The sequence below is a fragment of the Balaenoptera physalus genome (assembly GCF_965194825.1).
Source record: "Balaenoptera physalus genome assembly, chromosome: 20".
NCBI classification, from domain to species: domain Eukaryota; kingdom Metazoa; phylum Chordata; class Mammalia; order Artiodactyla; family Balaenopteridae; genus Balaenoptera; species Balaenoptera physalus.
In genome coordinates, this window is record NC_138901.1 from 17655468 (window position 1) to 17666330 (window position 10863).

The 10863-nt window shown below is 42.8% G+C and overlaps 2 protein-coding genes across 2 annotated transcripts in view; both read left to right on the plus strand.

Moving 5' to 3' along the window:
- The window catches only part of LOC309651048 (leucine-rich repeat-containing protein 37A3-like), a 57672-nt gene extending 57022 nt beyond the window's left edge, over positions 1-650 (plus strand). The window contains 2 exon segments of the mRNA XM_082443334.1: positions 45-333; positions 436-650. Coding sequence (XP_082299460.1) covers positions 45-120 — 76 coding nt within the window. The 3' untranslated portion in view covers positions 121-333; positions 436-650.
- Positions 651-1583: 933 nt separating this feature from the next.
- LOC309651063 (RAD52 motif-containing protein 1-like) lies at positions 1584-7518 on the plus strand. Its single transcript, XM_082443355.1, is given in 7 exon segments — positions 1584-1727; positions 2108-2287; positions 5466-5588; positions 5964-6029; positions 6031-6108; positions 6110-6137; positions 7112-7518. Coding segments are annotated over 7 exon segments (714 nt in total). The 5' UTR covers positions 1584-1631; the 3' UTR covers positions 7255-7518.
- The last annotated feature ends 3345 nt before the right edge of the window (positions 7519-10863 follow it).

A 10863-nucleotide genomic window follows, 5' to 3' on the forward strand; every position in this document is an offset into this window, starting at 1 on the left:
TGAAAAATGACATGTAACACTAACTGTGTGTGTTTTCCTCCAAGGGGCTTTTTTCGATTTCTGCTGCATAAGAGAAGCTCAAGGGAAAGTGGGAGTCAGGTAAATTTGAAGGGGATATAGTACTGTGGCCAGAGAAAGCAGGGGAGATGCTGAATTAATCTTTCCCTTTCTGTGTTCCAGGAGGGCTTTTTCGGGAGAAGGCGGCCACTTTGGCTTAGGGATATGTATAGGCCTCTCAACGCCACACGCAAGGAAAACATGGCACAAAAGCTACACGACAGGGAGTCTTCTGATGAGGAGGAGATGTACTTCTATAAGGCTGTACCATAAATGGTAGGGGACAATTTAAAATTCTCATCTAAAATGAGGAAATAATGAAAACTATCATTGTTCCTTTCAAAAGTAAAAGCCTTGGCATTATTCTTCTTACCCCAGGGAAGTCATCAAAGCCCCAGCAGAGAAGCTTCTGGCTGCATATTGGGTTGATGAAGAGGCGGGTGAGGAAAGTGAGACCGCACACGAGACAGCCACAGAGTGAGCCCTGTTCTGCCTCAAGCCACCTGCAAATTTTGTTTCTTAATATCGGCTTCTCAGCATTGCTTGTAAAATACTTATTTTTCTTATATTAAACTGTATAAATTCATAACCAAGTCTAACCATGTGGTAAGGAATTAAAATGTAAATAGTTGAATATTTATATACCAATAACAGGGGCCTGCAAGAAGAAGCAGAGCTGAAACTAGAATCCCTCATGGCAGCCAGTACTTCCACAAGAGGAAACGTGGGCAAAGGAGGATGAGTAGAAGGATGAAGAGGGGCTTCCCTCCCTTGTTTCCCCAGTATCATCAGTCCCTGGGAACTGGAAAACATACCATCCTCAAGGGGCATAGATGAGTAAATCAAATAGCAATTTATTCTGGTGCTCTCTCTCCTGGTTCATCAAGTACCAGTTATTTACAACATGCTCGACCTCCTGCCCATAGAGGACCATCTACTTCTGGCCCCTCTCGTACGGTCATTGGGGTTGCCAGAATATTTGGATCACTGGGCCTCCCTCCACTGTGGAGCCAAGGCCTGACTTTTCTCCCAACTTCTCAAACTCATGTACAGATGTGTACCCTGTGTACCAAGGTAGGGGGTTCTCCACCATTTCAAGCTGGTGGAAAATTCCCATTGGGTTGTTTTTTTTCTTTAAAAGAAAATCCCAACCGTTGGATAACTAGCAGGGAGGTGCCAGAAAGACAGGGTAAAGAAGAATGTGTGAGAGCAGCCATTGCCCAAGACGGCCCTCCTCAGGCCCTGGCCTCTCCTGACCCCACTGCGGGCCAGCTGTGTGCTGCTCGCCTCCCTCCAGCTCAGCCCAGCACCAAACCTACCCACCTCCTGCCTCCCCCAGCACAGGCCCAGGGCTGCATGATTCCACGTGATTATATAGTGACAGTGCCACCTGTGGAAGGGGACCTAGAGGCAGAGACAAGCCCGGAGTGGGAGGGGTGAGGGAGAGGTCCGAGCACCGCCCTCGTCCCACTCCCAACTAACTGGCTTCCCCCCTCAGGTTTCCGTTATAAACAGCGCGTGCGCAGGCGCGCGTGCGCAGGCGCCCCGAGCCGCGCACGCGCAGTAAAGGTAGGATGGTGGCGTTGGTACCTTTTGTGGTTCCCATCGTGGGTGACAAAACCTTGCTGGCGTGGGAGCTGAGCTCTGGACCCACGGCCGAGGCTTTGCAAGTGAGCCGAGCCGGGGCAGAGGGAGGGGTGGAGGAAGCCACCTCGCGCCTCAGTAACTGGGCGCCCCGGGGTACTGCTTCAGCACCTCATCTGCCTGTGGTCTCTGCTGAGAGGAATCTTAGTTCTAGAGCCGACCTGAGTAGTCAGCTCGCCCCCACAGATTTTTGAGAGATAGTTCCCAACAGCCGGCATTGCCTCCTAATGCTTCTCGAAGCTTAGGATTTCAGAGGGAAACCTGTTCCTGAAATGAGAAGTGTTTGGAGTTGCAGGATCACCACAGTTGCCTGTGGCGAAGGGCTGGGGGAATAGAAAGGAACGGGCGGTTTGGCTTCCTGGACGTGAAATTTCCTGCACTTACTTAACATGGGCCCACCCTACAGCATTCTCTGTTCACAGTCTTCTCCCAGTTTGGCCTTCTGTATTCGGTCCGAGTCTTCCCAAACGCAGCAGTGGCCGGTCCTGTGTTCTATGCCATCATCGAGGTTTTTTCAGCAAGGGATGCCCACAGAGCCCAAAAGGCATGCGACCAGAAGCAGCTTTTTCAGACATCTCCAGTGAAGGTGGGTCCAAATGTGGAATTCCTCGCTCTACTGGGATGAAGTGCTGAATTTAAAACTAATAGGCCATCGGGAATTCCCTGGCGGTCCAGTGGTTAGGACTTTCACTGCTGAGGGCCCGGGTTCAATCCCTGGTCCGGGAACTAAGATCCCAAGGGGGGGAAAAAATAATAAAAGGCCAACGTTTGTACAGCACTGTGGTGTACAGAATGCTCTCAGATGCACTGCTCCACTGATCCCCCAGTTCCCCAGTTCTTTCTTTCTGTTTTTTAGATGAAGAAACTCGAACTCAGGATGGTTAAGTGACTTACTTAAGGTTTATGACAGTAAATGTGGAAACTAGAGGCCAAACCCAAACTGAACTGATGTTAAACCCCATGTCATCTTATGCTGCCCCTTAATTTAAGAAATCTTCACAAGAGTCTTCCTTATATTTACTTTTATGTGGATTTTAAATGTGTGAGGTTGACAAATTGTTTTTTAAGTTAATTAATTAATTAATTAATTTATTTTTGGCTGCGTTGGTTCTTGTTGCTGTGCGCCGGCTTTGTCTAGTTGCGGCGAGCGGGGGTTGCTCTTCGTTGCGGTGCGTGGGCTTCTCATCGCGATGGCTTCTCTTGTTGCGGAGCACAGGTTCTAGGCACGCGGGCTTCAGTAGTTGTGGCTCACGGGCTCTAGAGCACAGGCTCAGTAGTTGTGGCACACGGGCTTAGTTGCTCTGCGGCATGTGGGATCTTCCCGGACCAGGGATCGAACCCGTGTCCCCTGCATTGGCAGGCGGACTCTTAACCACTGTCCCACCAGGGAAGTCCCGAGCTTGACAAACTTTTGTCAGATGTAACATAAAGGAGGCTTCATCATCATCATCACTCTCAAATTGCCTATTCAGAACTCCCTTCAGATTCCAGAAGATGGTTAAAATATTCTTTAATGCATTGTAGAAACCTTGTTCCATATTAACATGCCATCCAATTTTACTTCCCCAGAATTAACATTTCATTATGTGCCTCCATTCAGCCACCATTCCTTTTTCAAGGACCTTTTCAATGCCTCTGAATAAGTGAGTGAGGCTTCGATTTCCCAGACCTTTCACTTTATAATTATGTGTCTTCTCTGATTGGCTTCTTGCTCTGGCTACTTCCTACTGACCTTGCTGCCTATTCTCACCCCTATTTCTTTACTCACTGATTTCACCTTTATTGAATCTGAGAACTCTCCTCAGATGTGACTCCAGGTACACTACCTCCCACTTCTGTACCCTGTTTAACACCCTCTTCAATCCCGGCTGTACTCCCTGGGATTGAAATGATTTCGTGTCAGACATTCTTTAATTTGCGGACCCTGCGACCATTTCACATAACCCCTCAGATATTACGGATGGTCCGGGAAAGATTATGAAACAGTTACTTGGTATCAGTTGTGAGTAATGAGTTCTTTTCTTATATTGGACATTTAGACCATTCCATAAGCTTAGGTTCTGAGATTGTCACAGCATAAAGCCCGTCACTGGTAGAGTAATGAGGAAAATGTTCTACAAGTCACTGTAGACTTGAGAGGAAAGGGCATTCGTATTCGATTTCTTTATTTAATGCAGAGCCTTAGTTTACTACCCACACCCCCGAAATTGTTACCTACTTTAATTATGCGTTCTCTTTAAATTTTATTTATTTATTTATTTGGTTGCACCGGGTCTTAGTTGCAGCAGGCATGCTCCTTAGTTGCGGCTCAAGGGCTCCCCAGTTGTGGCACGTGGGCTCCCCAGTTGCAGCAGGCAGGCTCCTTTAGTTGTGGCTCGCAGGCTCCTTAACTGTGGCGTGCAAACTCTTAGTTGCAGCATGCACGTGAGACCTAGTTCCCTGACCGGGGATCGAACCCGGGCCCCCTGCATTGGGAGCACGGAGTCTTAACCACTGCACCAGCAGGGAAGTTCCAATTATGTCTTCTTTTATTCATTAGCAGGTATATATACTTCTTATCTTTTTTCCCCTGTTTTTTTTTATAAATACAGACAAGAGAATAACATCTTCAAATAAAATGAAGGAAAGGCCTAATGTATCTGAGTTTTTCTCAGTAGCACGAAGGGAAATGTTTGCCAGCAAGAACTGTGGCAAGGTTATCCCAGATGTCAACTGTCTCTACTACCCAGGGGCTCAGAGCCCTTCTGAAGCTTCCTAATTGTCCAGGACAGCTCCATTATGACTCACCATACAGGGCCTAGCTTCCCTGTTTTAAACGTTGCGACACTCAGCATTTAAAAATTAGTCTTCATTTCTCCTTCCCAGCAGGCAGCTTCAGTTGGAGAAAGTAATTTCATTTTCTTATGTACTCATTCATTCACTCAGTCAACAGACCATCCCTCCTCTATTATGTGCCAAGATGTATGCTTGTTTCTGGTAACAAGGAAAGAATAATATATGGTTCCTTCAAGCACTTAAGGAGCTCATAAACTAGTGACAGAGGAAGATGCACAAACACATCAATAAAGAATTAACAGTGCTTTGACTTTATTTGTATTATTTGAATGTTTATGACTATAGTTACATACTGCACCCTGTTCAAAATGGAAATAGACATTTAAGAAAGAACTAGTGATGTAAAAACTCCACAGTAATATGTAAGTTATTTAGAGAGTTAAGACTGGAAATATTTGCACTCTCAAGGAAGCTTGTTAATGCAGATGAACCTCTAATTCTTTTGGTTGCTTTATTTACATTTATCGAGGTATACGTATTCCCTCTTCTAACAGGGGTTAGTAACTTGGGGAGGGGTTGCTACAGATTAAGGTCCTAATTCAGTGGCAGGTCCATCTTATCTCCTCTTCAGGTCATATTCTCAAGCAGGAGCTACAGGATGAGACGATTAAAACAGTTCACTTCCTTTGCTTACCCCCAGCCCCATAACAGGCTTCTGCTGGGCTTCCTTGCTTGCTTTCATCATCACTTTCACCACCAGAGGTCAGGGAACCTTCCGGTTAATCAGGGGCCCTGGAAATGATGCAGAAAAGTACTGACTTAAAAATAATAAATAACATTTATTTAGGGCTCACTGTGAATTCATTGCTTAAAATGTCCTACTTAATCTTCGCAACCACTCTATGAAATTGGTATTGATAAATCTCAGGTATATCCAAAATAAGTCTCTATGTAGGGTTGTGATATTTTTAGGTCTTTTATGTCTTCAGGTTCGTCTCGGCACCAGACATAAGGCGGTTCAACATAATACGCTTGCCCCAAACAGCTCCAGATGCCAAGAATTGGCAAATTACTACTTTGGTTTCAATGGGTGGTCAAAAAGGATCATCAAGGTAAACTCTGTAGATTTTCTTTGACTAACCAGACTCCTTTCAACATTGAACTCCTAGACTTTAGAGAGAAGAATGGAACAGGGCTATGGGGAGGAGATGTGAGAGGCTTCCACACGGAAGTATCTGAGCATTGGCCTGCCACCTAGAATTAGTGATAATCTCAATGACTTGGATGGTGGTGTCCATAATTTTCTCCAGTATTTGTATGGTATATAATAAAAAAGAGTTGTCCATATCTAGTCATTCATTTGCAAGTCTCACTTGATTTTGAGGCTATAGCATACCTCAACTATTACCTGGGATTGCTGGAGTTTAGTTTTAATTTCTAACAACAGAAGATTTGGAAGTCTAGCCTTTCATTCAAAATCCTAACAGCTTCAGGATCTTTCTAACCTTGAAGAAAGGGAAAATGAAGATATTGTGACACCACTTCAGAAGCAATAGCCTGAAGTTCTTCTGTGCTTCAGAGGTGGTGTTGCCCTCCCACGAGTGCAGGAGTCCTGGAGTTGGCATGGCTGAGGAAGGAACCTTTGGATAAGTTGGAGGAAGGTCTGTTTTCCAGTATGTGTGTGTGTGGGGAGGTGAGGGAGTGGGATTGCTCTTTTTTCCTTTCTTTCTGAAACTCAACTTTTCACATACATCATCACCTTTTCTAAGCAACTAAAGCCCTGGGCAGAATTTTTCTGCCTGACAATATAGGTTTTTATCTTAGGCGATACCTGACAGCACCTTAAACTTTAGAATTTTAGAACTGCCTGCCTGCCAAGAAGCTTAGGAGGAGGGAAAATTAGTTACTTTTTGTTTTGGTTTATTGTTTTTGGTTAATAATTTGTTTTGTGCTAAAATAGTCCTTCAAATACAGATGTCTTCTGGCCTTCAGTTATCCCAACAAAATCATTGTCTAAAGATTGAAATAAACTCTTGTGTAAATGTTCAGTCCTTTGCCTCCTATAGAAGGGCCTGAGCGGAAAAAGTAAATGTAGATCCCTAGAAAGGGGATTCCGATTGGTACTGAGTTTTTTCCTACAATCCATGGCACTTGGGCTTAGGGTTTTAAGTCAGAGGCAGGGCTGTTAGCGAATGGAGTAGAGGAGGCTCCACCATCCACCTGAGTGGGTGATGGTTGAGGAGAGGCCAGATCATCTGCACCACCACCAAATCTATCTCCCTGTACGAATCCAGCCCTTTACGCACAGGAGAGCAGGGTCTGTAGCAGTGTAGCCTCAGCTTGTCCATTTGAAATCTGTGAGTAATATGAGATTTGTGCCACGTTCTTGGTTTGCATTTCCCGTCTAGTTAGTATTTTAGGAACTTCCAGAATAGATCTGAGCAGTGAAACTGTGCCATGCCAGGGTATACCTACAACAGAGACATTCAGCTGTACCCCAGTGTTGTGCCTGCCCTTAATCACTAAGGTAGTGAGCTAAGAATCACAGATGCTTTTTTAGTTTTAAACATATAACCTAGAAATCAGTTATTCAGATGATAGGCATTTTAAATTCATCTGTTTTGGTTGGATTTAGGGTCATTATCATTCCTTATGAAAAGGAAGGTAACCCAGAAGCTTGCTATTCAGAAGGCTATGACAGATGCATTCCAGAAACTGCTGATTGTGGTTTTAGGTAAGACCTTTTTGACTGTTCTTGAAGTGCTTCAGTTTCAGTGAGCAAAGAAACTTATTTGCAAAGTTAATTGGATGAAAGTAATGGTTATCTAAAACATTACATATTCTTTCACTCACCAGATGCTTTCACAGCAGCAGTCTTAAATTTGTTCTTTGTGGCATTTATGAGAAAAACGACAGCAACTATTATTGTCCCCAGTGTTGAGATGTAGAATGACTTGCCTCAGTTCATACAGAAAGTGTTTGGTCCCGTTCTTCCTCAATTGCTTGCTTATCATACAGAATAGTGCAGTTATAAGCCTTGGACACCTGTGTTTGAGTCCTAACTGTGTCTCTTAGATTTTGTTGTTGTTGTTGTTGTTGCAATTTTAGGTTTTTCTAGCCAGAGACATTTGAAGGTATTTAATATCTCTAAGCTGCAATTTCTTTATCTGCAAATAGGGTTAGTAATTCAGCTTATCACCTAATGGGGGATATTGTAAGAGTAAATGAGATGATGAATGTAAAAAGCTTAGAACTATGCCTGAAACATAGTAAGCAGACAAAATATATTGACTATTATTATTATCGTTGTTGTTTTCTTGTTGAAGAGTTTATTAGATTATGTTTTTGGAATCAATTTAATTTCAGTTTTCATTTCTGATATATTGGGTGAATATGATTCTTTTTTTTTTTTTTTTTTTAGGCATCAATTTTATACACATCAGTGTCTACATGTCAATCCCAATCGCCCAATTCAGCACACCACCATCCCCACCCCACCGCAGGTTTCCCCCCTTGGTGTCCATATGTCCATTCTCTACATCTGTGTCTCAACTTCTGCCCTGCAAACTGGCTCATCTGTACCATTTTTCTAGGTTCCACATACATGCATTAATATACGATATTTGTTTTTCTCTTTCTGACTTACTTCACTCTGTATGACAGTCTCTAGATCCATCCACGTCTCAACAAATGACTCAATTTCGTTCCTTTTTATGGCTGAGTAATATTCCATTGTATATATGTACCACAACTTCTTTATCCATTCGTCTGTTGATGGGCATTTAGGTTGCTTCCATGACCTGGCTATTGTAAATAGTGCTGCAATGAACATTCGGGTGCATGTGTCTTTTTGAATTACGGTTTTCTCTGGGTATATGCCCAGTAGTGGGATTGCTGGGGCATATGGTAATTCTATTTTTAGTTTTTTAAGGAACCTCCATATTGTTCTCCATAGTGGCTGTATCAATTTACATTCCCACCAACAGTGCAAGAGGGTTCCCTTTTCTCCACACCCTCTCCAGCATTTGTTGTTTGTAGATTTTCTGATGATGCCCATTCTAACAGGAGTGAGGTGATACCTCATTGTAGTTTTGATTTTCATTTCTCTACTAATTAGTGATGTTGAGCATCTTTTCATGTGCTTCGTGGCCGTCTGTATGTCTTCTTTGGAGAAATGTCTGTTTAGGTCTTCTGCCCATTTTTGGATTGGGGTGTTTGTTTCTTTAATATTGAGCTGAATGAGCTGTTTATATATTTTGGAGATTAATCCTTTGTCCGTTGATTCATTTGCAAATATTTTCTCCCATTCTGAGGGTTGTCTTTTCGTCTTGTTTATGGTTTCCTTTGCTGTGCAAAAGCTTTGAAGTTTCATTAGGTCCCACTTGTTTATTTTTGTTTTTATTTCCATTACTCTAGGAGGTGGATCAAAAAAGATCTTGCTGTGATTTATGTCAAAGAGTGTTCTTCCTATGTTTTCCTCTAAGGGTTTTATAGTGTCCAGTCTTATATTTAGGTCTCTAATCCATTTTGAGTTTATTTTTGTGTTTGGTGTTAGGGAGTATTCTAATTTCATTCTTTTACATGTAGCTGTCCAGTTTTCCCAGCATCACTTATTGAAGAGACTGTCTTTTCTCCATTGTATATCTTTGCCTCCTTTGTCATAGATTAGTTGACCATAGGTGCGTGGATTAATCTCTGGGCTTTCTATCTTGTTCCATTGATCTATGTTTCTGTTTTTGTGCCAGTACCATATTGTCTTGATTACTGTAGCTTTGTAGTATAGTCTGAAGTCAGGGAGTCTGATTCCTCCAGCTCCAATTTTTTCCCTCAAGACTGCTTTGGCTATTCGGGGTCTTTCGTGTCTCCATGCAGATTTTAAGATTTTTTGTTCTAGTTCTGTAAAAAATTCTTATATAATAATCGGCTACGTTTTTGTGAGCCTTGAAAGTGGTCATGCTACTGAATAGCGTTGATTGTGTTCCCTATCGAGTTATACAGCGGTGAGAATGTGACAGGCTGTGCCCAAAGGAAACTCTATGATTAGTAGATTCCCGGAACAGAATTGCTCCCCTGCTTCACGGCCCTGCAGGCGTAGAGACTGAGAAATCCTAGCTAAGTTGTCAGAGACCTTATTTGCTTGTAAGAGTTGACCCTGGATTGGTCTTGGCCTTCCAGGCTGGGCAGTCCTTCCAGTGAAGTTTGACTTCCCTGGTCATCAGGCAGAATCTCCATCAGCTGTCAACTCTGGGTAACAACCTTTAAGAACCAAACTAAATGTCTGGGTTGTTTGTCCCTAATATGCAAAGGTATTCCTTATATGTACTCAAAACTCCTTGGACCAAAAAGCCTGGTGGCTCTAGCTTGCCTTGAGGAAAGCTGTATTGTCCAAAAGGCACATGGGCCAGTTTCTGCCAGTAGAGTGTTCAAATGCTCTCTCTGTCTGTCTGTGTCTCCAAAGCTTTGTTCATTGTATCTGGTAGAATTTTGGTCCCAAGGAGTAGGCACTTGCCTTGCTTCTAATATGAAGTATCTATTATAGTCCAGTGGTATCTATCCCAGGTTTGAACTCACTTTGACCCCCACCTAATGCCTTCCTATTTACTTGTATTGTGATTGAACATTTTTGTTTCCACAGCTTTTCATTCCTTTGTCATTATTCCTTAGTTCTTATTTCTAAGATCATAAAGGTTTTTGAACCAAAGTTGACACTTCTTATATATTTTTTCACAAATAATTATGATAAAAACTGAAGTGTCAGATGAGGGAACTTCTAGGAAAATGCTCTTATTTTCTGCTTTTAGAAATCAAAAGAATGTCTAGTTATTGGGTGCTACCATTGTATACAGGAAGTTTTAGAACAAGAAAACTTCTGAATTGATCCTTGTTAACTTTATTTCAGAAAGTGGTAAAATAGCTGTGGCATATAGACCCTGTGAAGAGGTCACAGATGATGCTAGAACCGAAGAGGAACTACAGGATTTAATTCAAGTATGTGGAGATAAAAACTCAAGGGGTACACAGCCAGTGTAGCCGTAATTCAAAACAACCAGCAGGATTTGGAAGACTTTGGCATGTCTACTCAGCTCTGTCATCCTTCGGAAAATGTGAAACTCTGAAACTGCTTTTGAGGCAGGGAATTTCTAGGACTTCTCCAAGTCCCGAGCCTTGTCTCTGGCCCCTTATTTGAAGTTTGGAGAGCAGGATTGAGGGCCATCAGTGTACGTCTACAGTTGTGGACACAGGAGAAGACACAGGCCTTTTAGAACTCCCCTCAAATAGAATTGCAGGGATTTGGGAACAAAGTAACTATGGCCTTAAGTGTGATTATGCTACAGTGTTTAAAAACTATTCATGCCTTTCAAGTAAGGTATATTACCCAGATCTCAG